General features: G+C 43.1%; 2 protein-coding genes across 5 annotated transcripts in view; one reads left to right on the plus strand and one right to left on the minus strand.

Moving 5' to 3' along the window:
* Atg4a (autophagy related 4A cysteine peptidase) overlaps positions 1 to 9,108 on the plus strand; it is a 54,037-nt gene extending 44,929 nt beyond the window's left edge. For all 4 annotated transcript variants that reach the window (XM_076918199.1, XM_076918200.1, XM_076918201.1 and 1 more), the window contains 4 exons: positions 3,381 to 3,526; positions 4,726 to 4,782; positions 7,374 to 7,482; positions 8,129 to 9,108. In XM_076918199.1, the coding sequence (XP_076774314.1) occupies positions 3,381 to 3,526; positions 4,726 to 4,782; positions 7,374 to 7,482; positions 8,129 to 8,199 (383 nt within the window). In that variant the 3' untranslated portion in view covers positions 8,200 to 9,108. The remainder of the gene's footprint in view (positions 1 to 3,380; positions 3,527 to 4,725; positions 4,783 to 7,373; positions 7,483 to 8,128) is intronic.
* A 1,253-nt stretch (positions 9,109 to 10,361) lies between these two features.
* Col4a6 (collagen type IV alpha 6 chain) overlaps positions 10,362 to 23,275 on the minus strand; it is a 299,929-nt gene continuing 287,015 nt past the window's right edge. Inside the window, exons 38-45 of the mRNA XM_034485264.2 lie at positions 19,928 to 20,044; positions 19,448 to 19,609; positions 19,195 to 19,293; positions 17,217 to 17,363; positions 16,635 to 16,751; positions 14,616 to 14,807; positions 13,635 to 13,921; positions 10,362 to 11,935 (exon numbers count right to left, since the gene is read on the minus strand). Coding sequence (XP_034341155.1) covers positions 11,663 to 11,935; positions 13,635 to 13,921; positions 14,616 to 14,807; positions 16,635 to 16,751; positions 17,217 to 17,363; positions 19,195 to 19,293; positions 19,448 to 19,609; positions 19,928 to 20,044 — 1,394 coding nt within the window. The 3' untranslated portion in view covers positions 10,362 to 11,662. The remainder of the gene's footprint in view (positions 11,936 to 13,634; positions 13,922 to 14,615; positions 14,808 to 16,634; positions 16,752 to 17,216; positions 17,364 to 19,194; positions 19,294 to 19,447; positions 19,610 to 19,927; positions 20,045 to 23,275) is intronic.

Genomic DNA, 23,275 nt, shown 5'->3' on the forward strand with positions numbered 1-23,275 from the left:
AGAGGCAGAGGCACAGCAGAGGCAGAGAGGCAGGGGCAGGGGCAGGGCAGGGGCAGGGGCAGGGGCAGGGGCAGGGGCAGGGGCAGGGGCAGGGGCAGGGGCAGGGGCAGATGCAGGGGCAGAGAAGCAGAGGCAGGAGCAGGGACAAAGGCAGAGACAGAGAGGTAGAGGCAGAGAGGCAGGGGCAGGGGAAGGAGCAGAGGCAGAGAGGCAAAGGGGCAGAAGCAGAGAGGCAGGGGCAGGAGCAGAGACACAGAGAGAGGTAGGGGCAGAGGCAGGGGCAGGACCAAAGGCAGAGGCAGAGAGGCAGAGGCAGGGGCAGGAGCAGAGGCAGAGAGGCATGGGCAGGGGCAGAGGCCAGTGGATCTCTGTGATTTTAAGCTCTGCCTGGTCTACATTGTGAATTCCAGGCTAGCTAATGCTGCACATTGAGATACTGTCTCAAAACCAAAACCAAAGTAAACCAAAATAAAACGAAACCCCTCAAAACAGCCACAAGGAAACCTCCTAATATGGGTTGTAATGATTAATCCACCATTTCTGTGAATGGTAGAAATCTTGCCTTCTAACTTACTAGCTGTGACCAGAGACATTTAAGGCCCTTAGCACATTACATGCTAGCTGTTCTATGCAGACTTCACTTGTTCACACATCCCTTTGTGGACCTATTTAAATACAGTAAGTCTAGGATAGGACCTGAGATTTGCTCTCCTAAGTGTTTTCGGTGCTGCTGGCTCATACTTTAAGAACCAGGCCACCTGATGAGTGCTGAAGAGTATGGGAAAAGGAGGGATGTAACCAGAGAGACTTGGCACAGGGTCTCTTGTGGAAATGGACTGGTCAGACCCTGGGATCCAAGAAAGCCATGAGCTTAGACTGCTTGCTTTACAAGGAGAGGTAGAGTAAAGTGCCTCGAGAGAATATGCAGAGAACAGTGTAGAGAGAGCATTGGTTATCTCCCCTGCATCATTCCGTGGAGACCGGGGAGGTGGGATGGCAGCACACATAGCTGGCTTTCTACATCAGGGTTTTGCTAGCTAGTGGCTTGACTGCTGGAAACAAATAAACAACTTGGGCTTATGTTTCTCTCTTTAAAATACATGAATACTTGACTCCCTGTTAGGTCATCTCATGGTAAACTATTTGGCAACAAGTTAGACATATAGCAAGTGTTCAGTGAGAGATGGCTCCACCCAATACCCCTATCTGCCCTTAGTTCTTTGAGCCTTTCTTGTGGGGCTTGCCACCCAGCTGCCTGTTTCTGTAATGCTGTCACCTACTGGCCCAGCCTTAAAACTACAATTTAATGGAAAATTTGGAGTTCATAGTACCTTTTATGTATTGGGATTAATGGAGTGCTCTACCATAGCAAATTATAGAGGTTTATAGTTTAAAGGCTTAGTCACAATATTGGGACGTGGGAGGCTCTGGCCAGGTTGATCCTCTGCCTGTCAGGTTTTGCTTACTTAGAAGGAAGGACCTGTTTGTTCTTTGCTCTTGGGTCCAGGTTACCATGTGGAGAGCTACAGTATTAGCTATGGTCTATGCGGATGGTTGACCAACCTGACTCTTCTACACAAACCTCAGTCTCAACACCACATGTCTTCTTCTGTATCTCTTATAAACATTCTCAGAAAAGAGGCAGCCTGCAAAGCTGTCCCCTCCCCACTCATGGAGAAAGGTCATGGCTTGAGTCCAACAAGCAATTATCATTCCCAACACTGTACCTTAAAGTACTCTGGTGGATGTCTGGGTTCTACCCCTCGTGGGATTTCTGTTTCTGTGTCTCCAACTTCCCTTTCTAACTACCTTTATTATAAGGTCTTAGGCAGGCTTCATGCCGCACATCTTGCATTGCTGTTCTTTAGTGTGATCTGAGGCTGATATGCTACTGTTCTTACTTGCCTTGGTCTAGTGAAGAATTTATACTTTGATTTTCATGTAGTAAATCATATAAAGGTGCTGATTTCCATGCTTCTTAGCTATATATTTGTGAGTAAATATGTTGGACTCAAAGTAAGATAATTAAAATGTCTTTATGTTGGGTATTGTATTGCATGCATTTCACAGAGGTGAACATTTCTGGTTCTTATGTACATGTAAGATACTAGAACAGGCCTCATGACAGCATTGGAAAACAGCAGTGTTTGAAAGAGGAAAGAGGTAAGCAGTTTGTCTTTGTCTATGAGACAGAATAGTTAAACTTTGCACCAGGCGTCAGTAACAGTCTTTGCCAGTAGAATCACATAAATGTGCCCCCCCCCCCGCATGTAATTCCAAAGACTTAGGGGAGATTTTCTTGTTGCCAGTAAATAATCTTTTATCACCTGACACAGTTGAGGTCATAGAGTTCCAGGTGGCCTTGGGGCTGGACAGTGAGATCAGTTGCTTCTTCAGGCATTTGTCTATTTTTCGACAAAAGAACTGCCTGCCCTTTAACCATTAGATCAGGGAAGATACTTTATCATCCAGATATCCTCCAGGGCTGTGTTGAGGCTGAGCTTTTGCAGTTTAGTGAAGCATGACTTTCGTCTGACATGTGAAACTCAGTCATCTTGGACGTGAGTTTTGGCGCAGTGGTAGAATGTTTGCATAATATATACAAAGTCTTAAGTTTGATCCTCAGCCACATGCACACACACACACACACACACACAGAGAGAGAGAGAGAGAGAGAGAGAGAGAGAGAGAGAGAGAGAGAGAGAGAGAGAGAGAGGTCAGTTAGTCGTTACAAGTAGTTTTTTCCAGTGTGGTTCATCTATACTGAAGTTTACGTGGCAGAAGGGAACTGACAAGCTTGCTCACAATGACTAACCCACTAGCTAACTGCTAATCAGTGAACAGGTGTCAGCTCACTGGGCTCTGATCCACAGAGGTTAGCATCCCTGTTTGTGTGTGGCTAGAATTTTCTTCGGAGGCCAAGGCCTTTTCCATTTTGAGAGGTGCTCTCTGAATATGGATCTGAGAACTAGTCGTGTATCTCAAGATGCTTTCCAATGCTGAAAGATGTAGAGTGCCCCCTAGTGGTATTGGAGTGCACAGCTTTGGGGATTCTTCTACCACCTCTCTGCAACTGCTGCTCACAGAGCCTGCCATGTCATCCTGTTCTGTCATTCCCACCTTTCCCAAACCTATCCCTTTTCATCTGGGGACCTGGATATAGAAGAGATGTTAGGTCAAGCCTCTCTTTGAATGATTAGATTTTGGCACATGTGGCTTTTCTCAAGCATGCTCACCCTGGCTTTGGGCTTCTTGTCATCCCATTCTCACTATTGACGCCATTAGGAGAACTGGGGTGGGTGGGGGAAGCTCATCCTTAGGACAGCAGTGGCGCCAGGGCCAGTGCTTCTTCAAAGAGTAACTGTGCCTTCATAAAACAGGTGATGAGCTCATTTTCTTGGACCCTCACACAACCCAGACCTTTGTTGACACTGAAGAGAGTGGGCTAGTAGATGACCAGACTTTCCATTGCCTGCAGTCTCCACAGCGGATGAGTATCCTGAACTTGGATCCTTCTGTGGCCTTGGTGGGTATTTCAAGGAACTTTGATGGTAACCTACTAAAAATAGGTCCCTTGGCAATTGCTCAGGTTGTTGGGTAGCATAGCAAGAGTATACTTGTTCAGCATCCCCAAAAGAGGCACACTGATATGGTAGGGAAAGGATGGACCCTGGAGCCAAACTTTTCACATGACGCCCCGAGCTCTGCTACTCAACTATGTAGGAACAGTCACTTAACTTTTCCGAGCATCAATTTTCACATGACTAGAAGTATGGCCACACTATCTCTCTCTTTATTTGGTTATGTGAGCTGTAACATATATGAACACTCAGTATAGGACCAGGCACACTGTACACACTGTAAAAAGGTCAGTAACATTAGTATCTCTCATCCTATTCCTTATCACCTTTACATCTTTGGCATATACATTTAAGGTGGGAAAGGACTAGGAAGGGATAAGTGAGTAAGAGTCCTTCAGAGGTCAGCATCTATTTCTTGATGCCCAATCCAGGATGTCTCAGGCTTGCTCTGGAAAGCGTGGTTGCTATCAACACACACTGAAAAGGTCCCCTCTACATTATTTTCTGTTTTATCCATTAGAGCACAGGTGACCAAAGTCTGAGCAGTGCCCTCTTGTTTGGGACCATTCCTTGTACTGAGGGATGACTGTCAGGGCAGAGGAACACTGCTGCTTCTCACAATTCAGTAGATAATTTTTTTGAATAGTCAAATCTATCTTTTAAAGTAATGCTTCTAGCTAAAAGTATTATTAGTATTATTAGGGCTTTTGTTTCCTGCTGTAATTGGTACACACATCACACAACACACACACACACACACACACACACACACACACACACACACACACACACACACACATATATATATATCCAAGGTAAAATGTCCAGCAGTGTTGATGGGGGAGGGAGGAAGCAATAAAGAAGCTAGAAGAGGGAAAATGAGTAAGGAATGGAGGGAAGGAGGAGACAGGAGGGAGGAAGGGATAGAAAGGGAGGGAAGGAGGGGAGGAGGGAAGAAGAGAGAGAATTGCAAGGTTGTGCATATTTTAGGCAATGATTTAGGGGAGAGAGAAGCCCAGCTAGCCAGTCTTCATATGCTGCTAGGAAGATGCATGGCAAGATGGTGGCCCACCTCCTAATCCTGGGAAAATAGCTCTATCTTGTAAAGGGGAATTCTAAGTAGTGTTCTTCTTCCCCACCCAAGGGATTTTTCTGCAAGGAAGAGAAAGACTTTGATAATTGGTGTAGCCTTGTTCAGAAGGTAAGTACATATGGATTTTTTAAAAAAACATAAGCATGAAAACTACTAAAGATGAATGTATTATTTTAAGACTACGTTTACATAGCAATATGAAAACAGTCTGATATAATTTGGTTGCAAGAGGAGGAAACTAAGATGAAAATGAACCTGTCAGATGTGGAGAGCTCGACGTAAGTTTGGGGAAAGTGAATAAAGACTTTTAAGTCTTTGCGTGTATCAGCTGAAAGACAGACTCAGCAGTGAAAGTTAAGGCTGCAAGGCACCTGAAACTCGCAGATAATATTAGGCTGTTTTAACCTCCAACTGCCCACTTCATGTTGTTCAGTCAGTATTTCTTCCTTACTATATGTTTGCAAAAGTGAGTAAAGAGACGAAAGTGCTTTCTAGGTGTTTAGTGGTTCATTTACAACCCAGTATATTGCATTATGGTTTAGAGGACTTTTCCTTCTTTTAACTGGCTTATTTATATAAAATACAGGCAGATGACCACTGAAAGGGACCAGCATTTGTAGAAGTCCGTGATAAGTGATTATTTTCCCTTTTTGGTATATTGTATAAAAGAGAATTCTTACATTGGTTCACCAATCTCCGTAGCCATTTCCCACTGTCAGTCTCTAACACATACAAAATAGATGTCATATATTGATACACATTCACTGACTGAGTTACGGGAGATCATAGGAGTATTGTTTAAAGCATCTGGTGAGGTAACGGAGACATGAAGCTCTATCTCTAAAACCAAAGGATTCCAGGAACCCAGAGTTTTATATGCAAATAGAGGGAAGATTTTTCTTCACAATGAACAAATGATTAACACTGACATACCTAAAAGAATCTGTAACCTCAGATAATAGTTTAGTGAAACAATATAGAGTTTACAATTATTTGACTATTTATTTGAGAGAAGTTATTGCTATGTGGCTCAGGCTAGCCTGGAACTCCGTATGAAGACCAGGCTGGCCTCAGGCTTGTGATACTTCTTCAACCTTCGGTGTACTAAGATTATAGATATGAGCCACTATGTCCAGTTCAAGAGAAATATTCTTGTTATTGCTGTCAGCATGAAGATTGAATGCATGAGCTTGCACGTCCTTGGAAATGCTGTCAGTGAGCTATATCTCCAGCCCAAGAGAATTATTACTCCTTTTTAGTGAGAAAAGCAATGCGTGGTCTTATTGTTGTAGTTGTGTAAGTACTGTTTACAAATAAGTCGTGAAATGTGTTACAAACATATTTCTTTTTTCTTCCAGTTTTATCACTCTTTCTCTTTCTCTCTCTATCCATCTATCCATCCACTCACCCTCCCTCCTATCCACCTATCCACCCTCCCATCTATCTATCTATCTATCTATCTATCTATCTATCTATCTATCTATCTATGGATCTATCTATCATAGGTAGATCCATAGATAGATCCATAGATAGATTATATTCTCTCCTGTTATCCTCTCTTATTCCCCTCCCTTTCTTCTCAACATGTCCCTCTTCCGTTTTCATGTCTTTTTTGTTTGTTATTTATAGCCCACTAATTTAATTAGGGTTATCTAAATTGCTTTTAACAATGGCAACTTACCAGTGGCTACCACTGCAGAATATGACCTCCTATATATACATAAGCAAGAGGATTACTTTTTAAAGATTCATGTTTACTGTCATTACTTTTATGTGTCTGTGTGATCATGCCCTGCTTATTCGGATGCCTATGGAGGCCAGAAGAGGGCATTGCGTCCTCTGGAGCCTTAGATACAGATCGAGACCTGCCGATTGTGGGTGCTAGGTACTAAATTTGGTTCTTCTGGAAGAACAAAAAGTGCTCCTAACCACTGAGCTCCAAGAGAGTTTTTAAAAGATGTTTCCATTTCAGACTGTAGCAAAGCTGTATTGATGTTTGAAGCCAGAATGACAATGTAATGATAGCTGTATCATTTAAATTAGGATAAATCCCTTTTTCTTTTTAAAATATTTTTCTTTTTTTAATTTTAAAATTTATTTTATAAATTTTGTAAATAAAATTGTTTATTTTATGTATATGGGTGTTCTATTTGCATGTACACCTGCATGCAAGATGAGGGCATCGGATCCCATTACAGATGGTTGTGAGCCACCATGTGGTAGCTGGAATTGAAGTCAGGACCTCTGGAAGAGCAGCCACTGCTTTTAACCACTGAGTCATCTCTCCAGCCCCTAGGATATGTTTCTTAAATTTGGGCAGGAACTGAAGGCATACAAATGTGTACCAGGGTTCTCTTGGGGCATATTTAATTGAATTAAATGACTCTTTAAGAAACACCTTACCCGTTCACTGAGCTGACCCTGTATACCCAGTAAACTCCCTAAGCCCCGTGACTGGATCAGTCCATACTAGGCTCCATTAGCTATCAGTTCTAGTGTTCTTGCCTTGTCAACAGGATCCAGAACTGAAGTCAGCTGGGGTCATCGATGATTCAAGTAGAGGATGAATGTGTTTACTAGGTGTTCTTTTCACACTTGCCAACTACCAGGCTATGCTCACGGGTTAGGTTCATGAATTGCCAACTAAACAGAAGAGTAGTGACGCCATGGTATTTACAGCTGTTCCTTGGTCTACCCAGGAAATTCTAAAGGAGAATCTGAGGATGTTTGAATTAGTTCAGAAGCACCCATCACACTGGCCTCCCTTTGTACCTCCAGCCAAGCCAGAAGTGACAACTACAGGGGCAGGTAAGCTGTTTTTGTAAGCTCTTGGCCAGCAGACCCCACATGTTACAACTGTTTGCTGAATATAAAAGCAACTGTGGCCCATCTCATTTATGAAAATTGAAATTTCTTCTCGGCCAGTCTGAGCAAAGAATGGTGCTTCTAATTATTATAATTTTTAAAGAATCTGATATTTGTTGGTTTTAAAGAATGATAACAAGAAGAACATTAACTCAGTGTAAAAGATTTACCATTACAAAGTAAAGGTGACTAAAGTTCGTTTTAGAAAAACAAACCAGAGGCCTGGGTAACTCAAAAAGTATCTTGATGTTTGGGCTGGTAGTTGTGTATCACTCAAAATGAGAAGGCTAAAGGATCCTGAGTTCCAGGCAAGCTTGAGCTATGTCCCAAGACCTCATCTCAAAAAATGAATAAACTGTCAGAAAGACAAAGAGATACTGTGATTAGGCCTATAGAAACAGGCCTGATTGTTTTGCATTTTAAAGAAAAATTTTAATACTTTATAGTAGGCCTAATTGTATATTTCCTCCAGACAAACCTTGCTTTTAACAAATTGATTCCAACATGCAGAGTGGCAGTGGCTGGGTAGGATCTTGATTGGGAGCATCAACCCAAGTGTAAAGCTCTTCTCCTTTCTATATTCCAACAGAATTCATAGACTCTACTGAACAACTGGAGGACTTTGACCTGGAGGAAGATTTTGAGATTCTCAGTGTGTAGGATAGTGAGAACTCAATGAGGTGGTCTTCTGCCTTCCATCTGACGTCACAAGAACATGAACTTGTTACATAAAACTTTTCTGGTCAGCAAGTGCCTGATATGCCAATAGCATACAAACTCAATAGCAATTATGACTGAGCCAATTGTCCTTTTTTCAGAAATAAAACAAAACAGCAAGTCAATGACACCAAGTCATCCCTGAAAGACAGAGAAAAGTCATGGAGTCTAGGAGAAGATTCAGAATTCATCGCTTCCCAGCTCGCCTTACATGGTGACAGCAAGTCTTGAGCAACTGAAATGAGAGCATTTGGAAGACAGACAGCATCTCCCATCTTGCTGCAACTATGAGCAGATGAGAGATGGTTACACTATATTTCTTCACCCTTTTAGGTGACCTCTTTGGGGCTAAATACTAAGAAGAAATCTCTTTTCTTGCTCAAATAATAAAATAAATGAATCAGGGAGAAATACTCTTGTTCAATTACCTGAATATGCAGTTTACATAATTGTAATTTCTATCAAAGTATTTGTCAAAATGATGTCAAATATACACTTCTTAATTGTCTTCCTTTTTGGAGAAACCTATTTGGTAGGTCACAATCTCCATCCTTACTGATAGTTTCATTAGATGTCACCACATCCTTAAATCAAACCATGATCACTTGAAGCAGAGGTCAGCAAACTTTTTCTGTAAAGATAGTACTTTAGGCTATGTAGGCCGGGTGGCCTTTGTCGTAACTATTCTACTCTGTAAAACCAGCCCCAGACAATATGCATGTGACTGAGCATGCCTGTAGTCTAATAAAACGTGATTTATAAAAGCAAGTGGAGGGCTGGCCTGGCCTTACCAAACTCTCACTTAAAGCATTGATTTTTGTTTGAAGGATTAAATAAATTGTTTGAATTACACTGTTTTGGTTGAGAACTATCTGTAGAAAGAACTATTCATGTGGTGACATTCGATCTGCCCATTAAATACAAATCCAAGATATTTTAGGACTACGAACTTTCTAAGTTTGGAAGCATATACTTATGAGGTTACCTGTGCTGAATATGTGGCAAGGAGGGTGCTCAACTCTCCACAGTACCTACCTAGCTTCCTTTTGTTGCCCCTTTAAGTGTATGTTTCACATGGGTCTGCATTTCATCTTCTTTCTATACAGAGATCCACAGGAGGCTAGTATCTGGAGTCTGGAAATCGCACTGACGAAACTGATGAATTCACTTGTTTCCTTAGGTTCCATCATTTCCTTTTCATTTTCCTTCCTTCCTACCTTCCCTCCCCCTCCCTTCCTTTTATTGCCAGTATGTTATGCATTCCATAGGTTCAAATTCAAAAGATGAACAATGGTATTCAGCATAATAACATTCTCTCCCATGGGTCAGTTTCCTTCCCTGAAAACTCCTGGGTTATTCTTGTTTCTCCTTTCACAGGATTGTTTTATGCATATGTAAACATATGTACATATTTAAGTTATTGCACATGAAATATATGAATGTGTGCCCACATATAGTTTAGATTTTATTTTTAACGTATATTTGTGTACATGTGTATGCACATGTGCACATACTCACAAAGGCACGTCATCTCTGAGCAGAAGTGGAGGCCCTGTGGCCCTTTTTGGTCATCAGGTGTCCTCCTTTATCATTCTCTGTATAATCTTTTGAGAGAGGATCTCTCTGGGGCTCATGTTTTCCTGGTTAGGGTGGAAGATGGTAACACCCAGCCATCCTCCTGTTACCACTTCCCTTGAAGTTGGGGTTAAGACATACACAGAACTAGTGGCTTTTTCATGCATGTGTTGGGACCCAGACTCCAGTCCTCCTGATTGTGTAGCAAGCACTCTTAACTACTGTGCCATCTCTCCAGTGAGAAATTTTCATTTTACTGATTTTAATGTTTCCCTACTTTTTAGCTTATTGGTAAATGATCCTGAGGCCACTGAAGAATTAAATCTCCTTTCTTGAACTCTAGCATGTGAAAGAGATAAAAGTAGTTTGTGCTGATTATGAAACATGTTGTGGGTTTGTTGACCAAGAGAAGACTCTTTCTGCCCATTGACTAAATCGTTTTCTAATTTCCCCTGCCTCAATGTTTTGTTACAAAGTGTAGTGAGAGTGGATATTAGAAAGTCTTTCAAAGAGTCTCAAAAAGTCAGATGTTCACATTTCATTCCTTTTATTTGCTATGTACAAAGCTAACACCATTTGTTTCTTATCTATGAGGTGATGCCAACAGCTTAGAATATACTGGTTATGCTTTGCCTGCGCTGGCACAGTTTACATAGTTCTCAAGAAAGCAAATCACCTGGAAAGGGGTGCTTCATGTCAGTGGAACTAATTGTGTTCTACACAACTGGTAATTAAAATGAATTGCTTCAAACAGAAGGCAATATACTTCATGGCCAACTCAGACTGTGCCTCGGGTCTGCTAACAATGGTGAGTGCTAGATTTTTATGAAATTAAAAAAAAAAAACTGTCAAATAGTTTAAAAGGCTACCTGTGGGAGAGTGGTTGGATGGCCATTTTATCAGAACATCTCTAATAGCCTCAGAATGCAGGGAGCCAACACAGTTTGTCACCTGCACACATCTGGTTGGCATTTGGAATAACTAGGGATTTCTGAGTAATGGGGACATGAGATTTACCTTTTTGTTCCTGGACTCAGAAGCAGAACTGCTACCTCTCTCTCTATATATATTCATCCCTCTGCCCTAGGCCAAGAAGAAAGAAATGATTCTCATTTCCTTCTGTGAGCTTGGTCACGTTTATTGCCTTCTTTGTTCTGCTTGATTGGACCAACTTGTCTATCTCTCTGGATGTGGACCAGGGGGCAGTGATTCATCTAGGACCAAATACTGGACTTTCGGCCTTTCCTAGATAAGATGGGGCATGGGCCTAACAAAACTCTGGAAGAAATCACAGCTCAATTTTGGCTATCGGCTGGCTCCTCATTCCAATACTATACTGCCTGTCTAGATATAACAAGCTGCCTTCAGTAGGGAGGGCTAGCCCTAGGCAGATTTCAGCTGTCTATAATGTTCAGCCAGAAACATACTTTTAGGGTGGAAATCCTGAGTTCTAGTTTGACTCAAATAATGTGTGGTAATGTCTTGTCATAAAAAAAAATAACTTAGCTGTTATAAAGAACTTCCTGGTTAAGGCAGTGAGGAGAGCTTTAGCCGTCTTAGGAAATGGCAGTTTAGCACACCTTTCTGAGGTAGCCATGAGTAATCACACACATATCTAAATGGAACATTAGCACCAGATGGATGGAAACAGGAGAGCAAATCCTAGCACAGTGGGCTCATCTGTGGAGCCCGAGGGTTGGGATGACCAGTGTCCAGTAGTCCAGTCCAAATGAAACTTTGATGTACAACTTGACAGGCAAATGGGCTCAGGTCTTCCTTTCTCAGACTGTTCAGACGTGTTGAGGTGAGTGTTGTGAGGTGGGTAGGGAGATCAGAGGCTGTGTGACAGGCTTTTCATACACACCTGGCAGCGGCTCACCCTGGTGTGAAGCTGCCCGGTTTTCAGCGTCTCAGACACAGGATCTTCCCGAAACTGCCCTCTCTCCTCCACCGTTGTCAGCCAGAAACTGTACTTGTTGGCAAAGTAGTGGCAGGTACCACGGGCACCGCTGCACTCGATGAAAGGAGTGGCCCGGAAGTCCTCAAGACAGGAGCCGGGGGAGACTAGGGACTGGCCTCCACCCTCAGCCCCAGCAGCAGTGTGCTGAAACAGAAGGGAGGGGGTTGTGTGGGTTCTGCCAGACTCAACACGAAGGTGCTCCATGTCCTGTTTCTACAGGACTGCATATGTACCCCCATTCTAGAACTCTGGACCCCACTGGGGTCCAGATCACTCAGTTTCTAGCTAGCTTGATGAACCTGGGCTTTGGAAGCAAGCACTGGCTATCCTCCCTGAAGCAGCTGTGGGATGCTGCAGCCTTACCCCAGCTCCTTTGTACCCTGCATGGTCAGTGATCACATTCGCACCAGTGATTCCCTATCTGCATTTATCCCACAGACTTCACAGCTGTGTTAGGTTTACCTTCATCTCCCTGTTTCCATAGTGTGTGTGTGTGTGTGTGTGTGTGTGTATAAAACAGTTATTTTGTGTTGGGTTTGGTTAGGCTTAGTGGCAAAAGTGCCTTTGCCTAGGGGTCCATCTTGTTGACCCTCAGACATATACATTTGAGCAAGGCTGGATTTAGGTTTTGGAATTAACAGAGTTTTAAGCCCATTCCTGTGCACTGCCCTCTAAAAGGGGAAAGAGTAAAATAGTTCCCAATGCTCTTTCTAATAACAGCATGTCCCCTATAGTTCTCATCCTGAAATTACCACCGCTAGAACTATTTCTGTTTTCAACCTGTGCCACACCCTCTAGAGTGACACAGTGTTTGTTACCTGATAACTCAAGGAAGGTTTGGGTGTCTTTGACCTAAAATGTCTCAGGCCTCACTTCAGAGGGATTCCTTGGAGTTCAGTTTCTAGGCCACTGGTGTCCTGGAAGTCTCTAGTCGCTATACCTCCAGACCTCCTGTCTACACCCCAGCCATCTCCCTTCAAATTAGCTGGAAGCACAGGAGGCCAAGAAGACGCTTTATGTACATCTGCATCAGCAAGCGGCTAGCAGGCTGTCAGTTTGCTTAACTTCAGAGAGTGATACTTTGCTGATGCCGACTCTGGCTTATGAAAACATGTCAGTTTTGGGTGGGAGCAATTACACCAGTCTTTAGCGATTCAGTAAGAAGCTCTGCCCAACCAGGGGACTTCAGTGAGCTTTATGCTGTAGTTTTCCTGGGAGTTGCCTTAGTCTTACTCCTGATTTCATTTGAAGAAACCTCCCCAGATAGTTACAAAACTGTCTCCTTGGGATTACTGATGTTCTCTTTCCTAGCTAGACACACAGCATGCCTTCACACCACAAAAATTGGAGAAGCAACAAAAGGCTCACAAAGCCATACAAACACAGCATGCCTCCATGCCAATCTTTAAGAGGAGGTAGCAAAAAGAGATAGCAGGAGCTAGACAGATCTAGGAGGGTGGATGTCAAGGTGGTAAATGTTATTTTCAGCTTGATCAGTACAAACATGTGCTGGCCTCATTTGAGGACAGCATTTCCCTTGGTATTTGTTCAGATTACAGTTCTAGTCTTCCCTTGGTAGTGACACAACTGAAGGACACATAGAGTAGGTCCTTGATTTGTGACACGTACAGGTTCTTAGTCCAGAACATCAGGTTTAAATTGCTATCTACCCCTCCCCCCTCCAAATTCTAATTCACACCTTCATCTCTCTTTCTGTTAAACTGTTTTCTGACCTTTGTCCCCTTGAGCCTGGAATCAAAGGGAGGGTCCTTCCCCTGAGTTCTTCACCCCTACTCTCTATCTCTGTTTCTACACTGACGGACAAAATGGTTCAAGGCCTCACCATGAGGAAGGAATATCCGATCCAGAGGCTGTGCCAACCCAGAGGGCACTGTGGAACGGTGATGTCCTGGCTGTGCACAGCAATGGCTTGTGAGGGTGCCTCACATACAGAGCAGCGGCTGATATACTGGGGAATCTGGGTCTGGCCCACAGGCATCATGGGAATGGGGGCAGTAGTGGAGAGCCAGTAGGATTTATCATTGCGTCTGGCATAGTGGCACACTTCATTGATGTTGCAGTAGATGAAGGGCATGATGCTGAATCGGGGCAGGCAGGAGCCAGCAAATCCTGGGAAGAGAAGATGGGCAAGAATCAGGTAAGTGCTGGCTAAAAAAGCAGAAGCAGAAGGCCTGGAGTAGATGAAGATGTGAATTTCCACCTAAATGCTTGCTCGGAGCAGTACAGATCTCTCCTGACAGTCCTGTGACTTTGGTAAGTGCTAGAGTCTGAGGATCAAATTGTATTGTAAAGGTACCAGGGGAGTTGGATAATGATGAGAATCTTTTTGATAAAGTGAATAATCACTCCCTAATTAATCTGCTTTGTAAAACCAATATTTAATAGATGGAATTCGTGTCTAGAGTTAACATACCTGCTGCTAATGCAATTAATCCTTGGTTAATCATCACTGCCCTGCAGGTCATGTTACTATTGTTACCACTAAGCACTAATACTTAATGGAGGCTTAACTATATTTTACATTGGATGATTCATGAATTCCTTATACCACTCTATGTGACAGATAGTAGAAATAGCTTAGTCCCATTAAGGGAGGATGAAAGCTTGGAGAGGTTGAATAATTTACCCAGGGCATTTGGCTTTCAAGTAGATTCAACATTTGAATCAAACTTCTTTTGACTTCAGAGCTGATGCTTGTGACCTATTTCAAAACCATGGATCAAAAGGGCTGTGAGAAGAAAAGTCACTTCTCAGTCTTTGTAGGGACAGGAAGCAAGGACTAGCTGTCAAAGCCAGTACTTACCCAGATCCTGGTTATGGGCTTTCTCCTGCCCCTCCACGAACAGCAAGCTGTAACCCACCCAGAGCCGGCTCATCCCAATGGGGCATAGTGGCACCTGTTCTGATTGACTGTGTTTTACTAGTGTGTAGCCCACTCTCACATTGTGCCCAGGCATCCCAGGCTGCCCAATGGGGCCCTGATTTCCAGGAGCTCCTGAGAAGAAAAGAACATAAAAATAAGTATGATGCAGATGATAATAACACTAGCCACCCATTGATCCTAAACATTTGTAAGGCACATCATATGCATGTGTTCAAACACTTGATTCTGATGTCCCCAGGAGCTGGCACTAATATAAGCCTACTCTATGGTTGAGGAAAATGAGTTTCTGAGCTGCCACAGCTAGAAGCCAATGGAGTTACAACTCCAAGTCATGTGTGCCCAGCTATATAGTTCTCAGAGACAAGGATGTGGAGAAGTCTGTTGTCTTCTTGCATCATGCAGGACTTCCCTTCATAGGCTGGAGGCTGTGCAGTGTGAAGAGTAGAACAATGTGATGGTTTGAATAAGCATGACTGCCATAGGCTCATATAGCTAAATGCTTAATTTTATTGTTTTTATATGCTCTGCCAAGGAGTGGGACTATTAGAAGGTGTAACCCTGTTGGAGTAGGCATGGCACTCTAGGTGTGGGCTATAAGACCTTCATCCTAGCTGCCTGAAAGTGAATATTCTGCTAGCAGCCTTCAGATGATATAGAATTCTCAGCTCTTCCTGCACCATGTCTGCCTGGATGCTGCCATGCTCTTGCCTTGACAATAGTGGACTGAATCTCTGAACCTGTAAGTCAGCCCCAATTAAATGTTGTCCTTAAAAGAGTTGCCTTGGTCATGGTGCCTGTTCACAGAAGGAAAACCCTAACTAAGACACTTAGTCACCAGGAATGCCACTATTTGAGAAGGATTAGGAAATATGGCCTTGTTAGAGGAAGTGTGTCACTGGGGATAGGCTTAGAGGTTTTAAAAGCCCACACCCAACTTAGGGTCTCTCTCTCTCTCTCTCTCTCTCTCTCTCTCTCTCTCTCTCTCTCTCTCTCTCTCTCTATCTTCCTGTGGATCAGGATGTATCTCTCTCAGCTACTGCTCCAGTGCCTGCCTGCCTGCTGCCATGTTCCATTCAGGATGATAATGGACTAAACCTCTGTAACTACAAGTAATCCCCCAATTAAATTCTTTTATCAGAGTTGCCTTTGTCATGGTGTCTCTTCAAAGCAATAGAACAGTGAGAAAGACATAAGATGGTACCAGAAGTGGGGTCTTGCCCTGATGTCACTCTCTTTATTTCAATTAGCAGAAGGATTAAAATTTTTTTTATCTTCTTGAACACTAGAATTGGCCCCAACAAAACATTTCCTTGTAGTCATTTTCTCCTCAGACTTTACATTTTGTATTTTTTCCTGGTACTCCTTTTCAAATTATACGTTTTTTTCTTTGCTCCCCCTGTTCCTTTTCATTGTGGATCTGTATAAGAGCCATCAAACCCACACAGCACAGTCAGTGCTAGGCTATCCTCTGTGAACCTCATTAATCCAATCTCTTCAGTAGTCTCAGGCAGATTTTTATGGGAAGGACAAAAAGCAGCCACATTCTTTGCCAAATATCACAAGAATGGTATCTAGCCTACTTACTAATATTCTTTCCCCCTGAAACTTCTTCAGCCAGGACCCCAAAGTTCAACTTTCCCTCAATACTATCTTCCATGCTCCTGTTATTATGGCTCATTACACCTTACTTAATGTATACAACCACTTTTCTAGTCCAAAGTCCCAAAGTCTTCTATATTCCTCCAACAAAGGCATGGTCAGGCCTGTCACAGCAATACCCCAATCCTGGTATGCTTTCTTTCATAAGAGTTGCATTGGTCATGGTATCTCTTCATAATAATAGAACATTAAAAGAGGCAAGAACGCAGCCTATGAGCCGCCTTACAGTGGCAAATTTACCACATGGTTGACTAAGTGTCCAAGTTTTGTTAACCTGACCTTCAAATCCTGGAGGTCCTTGTAGTCCAGGGAGACCAGGATCACCAAGGATTCCAGATGGGCCTGGAAGCCCACTGGGGCCATCCTTCCCAGGGATGCCAGGTAGGCCTTTGGAACCTGTAAGAGAGAAAATGAACAGGATAGGGGAGCACTCAATATGGAAGGCACAGAGTCTCCTTTAGACTCATGTGAAGTCACAGGGAGAATAATAACTTAACTCCTATTGGGGCAAAGCTAGGACTTGGAAGCCATATTTCCTGTCCTCAGCCCTTTGCTTTCTCCACTACTTTGTGTTCTCCTTTGTCACTCATCATGTCTCCTCTAGCTCCAAACAAAACTTTAGAGATGGCAAGCTGTCTAGGGGAGAGACTCACATGCTCTCTGAAGACAAGTATAACCACTGCCCCATTGGCTTTTTTAGCTTTTTCCTTCCCTGGCATGGAGTTTGGGAACCTTGGGAAGTAGCTAGGGAAATGTTTGGTGAAGGCACTTTCTCAGAACTGTGCCAAGCTAGTAGCTTCAGCCTCTCAACCAAGGCCTTTCAGCTTCCCATGAGTCCCCTTTCTCTGGTGTCATTCTTACCTTGCAGACCCACAGAGCCTTGAGATCCAGGGTCTCCTGTGAGACCTGGGATGCCATCGATGCCTGGAAGACCTAGGGGTCCTGGAGGAACTTGCATAGCTTCAGCAATTGGTGTGTGTCCTGGAGCACCCTGGGGGCCAGAAAAGCCTGAAGGCAGGTAGTGAAAGCATTGGTCAGGCTGGAGCAGAGGAGGAACCCAGGCAGACTTCCCTCTGCCTGGCAATCACCAACTATTTTCTCTTTCTTTTTGTGCTCACAATCTCCACTTGAAGCCTCCAATATAGAATACACAATCATTGATAGAACCTTCTTTTCCCATATTCCTCTTGGTGGGTTCATGTGGGCAAGGCAGGGAGCAAGTCATACTTATTGAGGTTCCTTATAGCCCAGTATGGAATTCACTAGGTAGAAGGCAGTTAGGAAATGTCTGCTACAAATATAGTAGGCTAAGCCTTGGCTCAGGGATGAAGCAGATATTTAAGTACACACTGATCAGAATGCACTACCAAAGATACTGTAGAGATGTATCCAACTCCAGAAGTACAGTTGGCATCCCAGCCTAAGAGAGCCATCCAAGTCGGCCACTTTACAAATAAAATAGCTTGTATACTAATTCATTAATCAAGTAATACTTGGGTCCTTGGGAGATGAAGAAAAGAGCAGTGATGGACCTTTATGGAGAGTATGGCCAGTGATGAAGATGAACAAAGCACAATTTGTCAAATACCATTAACCCCATTGTGCAAATCTTAAGATGGATTGGGAAGGAAATAGATGATGTAGTGACAATGGGAGGGATCATAAGGTGGTTTGGGTAGAGCTATCAGTGGCTTCTTATAACTAGTGACAGTTACACTGAAACTATTCAAACATCAGAAGTATCAGGGGAGCTAGATATTTAAAAAATTGAAGGGCAAGAGAGCATCATGAAACACATACAGTATTGACAGGAAGGTAAACTAGTGCAGCCATCATGGAAATTAATATTGGGGCTCCCAAAAATACCCTAAAAATAGAATTGCTATATGATCCAGCTGTACCATTCCCAGTAACATACTCACAGGACTCCAAGTCAACATACGCCAGAGATACGTACACATTTATGTCTATCCCTGTAATTATTTGCAATAGCCAAGGTTTGAAAACAGCCTAAGTGTCCATTAACAGATGAATGGACAAAGAAAATAGGACACAAATACACAAAGGAACTTTCTTCAGTCAGGATGAAAAGTGAAGCACGTCATGTACAAGCAAATAGATATAATCGGAGAATATCATGTTATGTGAGGTGCATACATCCATGACATAAACACAGAAAGGGAACTAGTAGGAAGGGGATAAGGTGGCAAAAGGGTAATTGGGACAATATTTGAGATGCCAATGGACAGTAAAAGGGACATGAGCTGGCATGAAACAAAGAGGGAGGTGTCACACATGATTTTGTGGGCCATGGTTTTTTTTCTTTTCATGGTTTTTTCATGAATAGAATGGCTCACTTTTTATTGGCAACTATATGTGAAAATTAATTGTCATTGGGGGAGGAAGGGTGCTACATGAGAAATGCTGATGGTTTAGACCTCAAGGGAGAAAAGTGAGCAGATGCTAGGCATGCTGGGGGATGGAGCCCTCGGGGCTGCTGATGGACTGAATAGTTAAATTGCTCAAAGATAGAGAAAATTTTGCTTCTTTCCCGAACTTAGAAAATGAAGTTAGTGGTCTAGGAGCAAGGCAGAAGTAACACAGAGGAAGGGCAGGTGCCCATGGTAGCAAAGCAGTAAGGACCTTCAGTTCTGGAAGTAGATTGGCACAGAGTTCTCTCTACCTCCTGGAGAGAAACTACCTCCTGGGTTTGGAAGCATGGTGCCCTAGTTGGTTTTGTGGTGTGGTAGATAACATGGCTTCCAAAAGAATCTCCACTTTATGCTGTACCACTTCCCTCCACAGCTCAGGCTTGGCCCAGAGATTGCCTTGCACTCACCTCTTGGCCCTGCCTTCCCCTTCATCCCAGGAAATCCCGGGTCTCCTGGTGGCCCAATCTTGCCAGGAGTTCCCATGAGGCCAGGTTCCCCTCTCATGCCTGGTAAGGGCCAAAGGAAAACACGTCAGGTGTTGGCATGATAGTGACAGAGAGAGAGAGACTGGTCAGGAAAAGCACCATTCATGACCTCTTCAGGGCAACTGGACTGTGTAGTGCTGACTGATGGGTCTTGCAGCTGGTGGGACAGACCTACCTTTTAGCCCTAGATCTCCGGAGAGGCCAGAGGAACCTGGGTGTCCTTGGTTTCCCTTGAACCCTTGAAGGCCTGGAATTCCAGGGAAGCCAGAGTCTCCAGGATCGCCTTGATCTGAGGATGGCCCAGGGGGACCTGGAGGGCCTGGGAGGCCTGGGCGGCCTAGGAATAAGATTGAAGAAGTAATGGATTGCAAAGGGATAGGAAGCTGCCGAGGGCCCAGGGAATTAGGTAGCCAAAGCCCATTCCTACTACAGGTCCTTTTGTTGCTGTCCATGAAGCCCCCATACCCAGACTTTCTAAAACATTTCAGCAAAAATACAGCCAATTCCAGTCCCTCAAATCTTGATGGGAGGGAATAAATCGAGGCCAAGCAGATCCATGCATGTCCAGCAACAGGGAAAGGGCTGCATTACGTACAGCCTATCTGCCCACATCAAAGTAAGGTGGCCAGTTGTGTTTGGGGTTTCTTAATTTTACCTCGTTCTCCATCTAGGCCTGGCCGCCCAGGGTCACCAGGCTGTCCTGCTATGACTGAGGGCAAGGAGATGCCTGGGGCTCCGGGGGTACCAGCAGGACCTTGAAGACCTGGGGAACCTGTAAAGAATAAATAAAATGGGGCTCGGTGGGCTTCCCATGTCCAGGAAATGGCTAAGTGCATTCAGAAAACAGAAGCCATGAGATAGCTGCAAGACCAGAAGACACCAGTAGAGGGCCGTCTTCCATTCATCCTAACTTCCCAGCAAGCTGACAACAGTAAATAAGGCTCAGATTCTTCCTTTCCAGCTGGAGCTTCATTTTGTTGGGACGGAGCTGTGGAAATTTCTAGCTCTTCAATTTCAGTGGTGATGGAAATATTTTAGGCTGTTTTTTTCCTCCAGATCAGAAGTCAAAGAAAGCACGGCTGAGCAGCTGGAATTTAAGTTTTCAGAGTGTTGTTATTAAATGCACTGGTTCATCAAACTTTCCTAACTGCCAGTTCTGTCTGATGCTGCTCAAAAGTTATGGATAGCGTATGACTGAGGCCAGATCATCCAGAACGGAGGCAGCAAGGATATTATGGATCTTCTTGTGTGCCCAAGTTTCGCTGCTCTCTTCTGGCACATGTAGGCAAACCCCAACAACAGCAACAACCAGTCTTTTGTAGGTGACTTAGCAGAATTATTGCTTACTTGTCTGTTGAGTATATCTCATTGTCCTAGATATCTGTCCCACTCTGGTCAAAGTATGTAGTTATGTTCTTTGCTCAGGTTTCCATATTACTTTACCTGTTTTTGATTTGTGGAACAATTTCTACTATATGTTAAAAACAAAAACTTTCATCAGATGACAAAATATTTATTTAATGTATGCTAAATACATATATGATAATCTTGAAGGGGAAACATCAAAACTATCTATACACACGTGAAAGTTCCTGCTGTAGGCTAAGCATGGAACAAACCTGGCATATTCTGATGGATAAATAGGAATGTTCAGTGGAATCTGACTGATTAAAAACCCATTGGTTGAGATTCCTTTTTTTTGTGAGTGGAAAAATCCGAAAATACTGATACCCAATCTTCCTTCATATATCCATCCTTTAAAAGCTGGTTAATCAGGCTGGTGAGATGGCTCAGCAGTTAAGAGCACTGACTGCTCTTCCAGAGGTCCTGAGTTCAATTCCCAGCAACCACATGGTGGCTCATAACTATCTGTAGGGATCCGATGCCCTCTTCTGGTGTCTGAAGACAGCCACAGTGTACCCATATAAATAAAATAAATAAATAAATCTTAAAAAAAGAAAAGCTGGTAAATTGGTATAAATGTGTCATGAGATGGTAGATTAGTCAAAGCAGGTGTTTAAAAATAGCTCATTAATACTTTGAATCACAAGGAAAACTAGAGATGAAAATGTTGATTTTGAGAAAACACTCTTGTTAACTTTAGGAAGAAAAATAACAAGCACAAAAAAGCTACATGTGTTGTCAGCTGTGTCACGATGACTCTCTGAAGGACTTTTCTTTTTCACTGAGGTAAGGAACTGAAAAAAAAGATACATTTTGCATGCTTTCCCCTGGAAACAGAGGTTTATATATGTATATGTTGATATAGAAAACGTATGTATTTATATCAGCTGAAATTATGCAAAACCAACAAGCAAAGTACCATATAGCCCCATGTAATGGAGTAAGTGTGGACTGCCCACAGAATCATAGAGTCCTCCACATCAATTTTTTAAAGACTTGCATGCTCTTTATCTGCTTCTTGACTTTATAAATAAATATACTGAACTAAAGTAGGCCCAAAATCTCATGTTTTTAACTACTTATTGCTGTCCTGTGTGTTTGGGTGTGTGTGTGCCACAGTGGAGTCCAGAGGGTCACTCTGTGGAATTGGGTTTCTCCTTCACCCTTTATGTTGTTTGGTTCTAGTGGTGGAACTCGGGTTGTCAGGCTTAGAATTTAGGTAGCTTTATCCACTGAGCAATCTTGTGAACCCTTGTGTGGGGAGTTGACAGAAGGCGGCTATCATCCTTGCAGCCATCTTGAGCCATATACCCTGATAAGAGATTTGATTACAATAGCCTACAACAGCTGAGCACACTCTGATAACATCTTGTTTTAGATACCCAGGATTTTCCCTTGGGTGTGTGAGACTTAAAGGTGTGTGACTTAAGGGCGTGACTTAGAGATCAGATTTAGAGACAAGACCTAAGGGCATGATTAAGGGCGTGACTTAGAGGCGTGGCTTAGAAGTGAGACAAATGAAAGGTGAGAGGCAGACAGAACATGGGAACAGAGAATCAGACACTTCAGAGAGAACAACTTGGAGTAGGAATTAGGCACTTAGCTCTTGGAAGAAGTAACTTGGAACTTGGAGGCACTAGGGACTAGGAACTAGGGACTAGGAACTCAAGACTTGGGACTTGGAGAGAAGAAGAGAGACTGAAGAATAAACAGGATTGAATCACATTCTGTCTGGTCTCCATTCCTCAAGTCCGTCCTCACTCTCTTTCTTGCTGAACCCTGACCTGCAGACCGGAGCAGCTTGGGGCAGTGCAGGCTCTAACAGTTTAGCCCCCAAGGCAGTGCGGGTTCCAACATTGACAGAGCGGTCTGTGACATTTTGGCCCCCAAACATGGGGCAGCTCAGGCCGAAACACCCTTGTATGTTTTTTTTATATTAAAACTAAAATGTTCTAAGTAAGGAGCTGCAAATGCTAAATAACCATTTTGCTAACTCATTCCAATGCCAAACCCTGAGAAACTTTAAATACATAAATATAGGCTCTAAAGATTTAGTGCAAGTATGAAAACAACAATATAATTGCAAACCATTTAGAGAAAGGTATTGTGAGCACAGGGAATGGAGTGTTCTCAGGCTCAGTCTGTTTTACTTCCACTACCAAATCACAGACCATTTCCTCTAGTGGGCACAATACATGCTGTATTCTTTTTAAACAAATTGCTTCAGTAAAGAATAATCTAGGTATGATGAACACATCTGTACTTCATTGTCTCACTAAAGAAAAAGGAAGATGGCATTATCTTGGTAATTATGTGTGTAGTCTCCATAGATTCCACCCCCTCCTCTCAGAGAACCATTCCCAAAGTCTGTGTTCACTTCCTTCCTTCTCATCGTTATTTCTTCATGAATATTTGTATCCCTAGACAATATGTTGGTTGTTTTGCTTATTTTAAACATCTAATGAGGGAACCACACCAAGAGTATTCCCTTGTGACATGCTGCCCCTCATAATTATGTTTCTATAATATATCCATCTTGATGTGTGCTGTTTACTGTAATTGTAATTATAATTTTATGTCAGCTAAAGTAAATGAATAA

Source organism: Arvicanthis niloticus, chromosome X (assembly GCF_011762505.2).
Source record: "Arvicanthis niloticus isolate mArvNil1 chromosome X, mArvNil1.pat.X, whole genome shotgun sequence".
NCBI lineage: Eukaryota > Metazoa > Chordata > Mammalia > Rodentia > Muridae > Arvicanthis > Arvicanthis niloticus.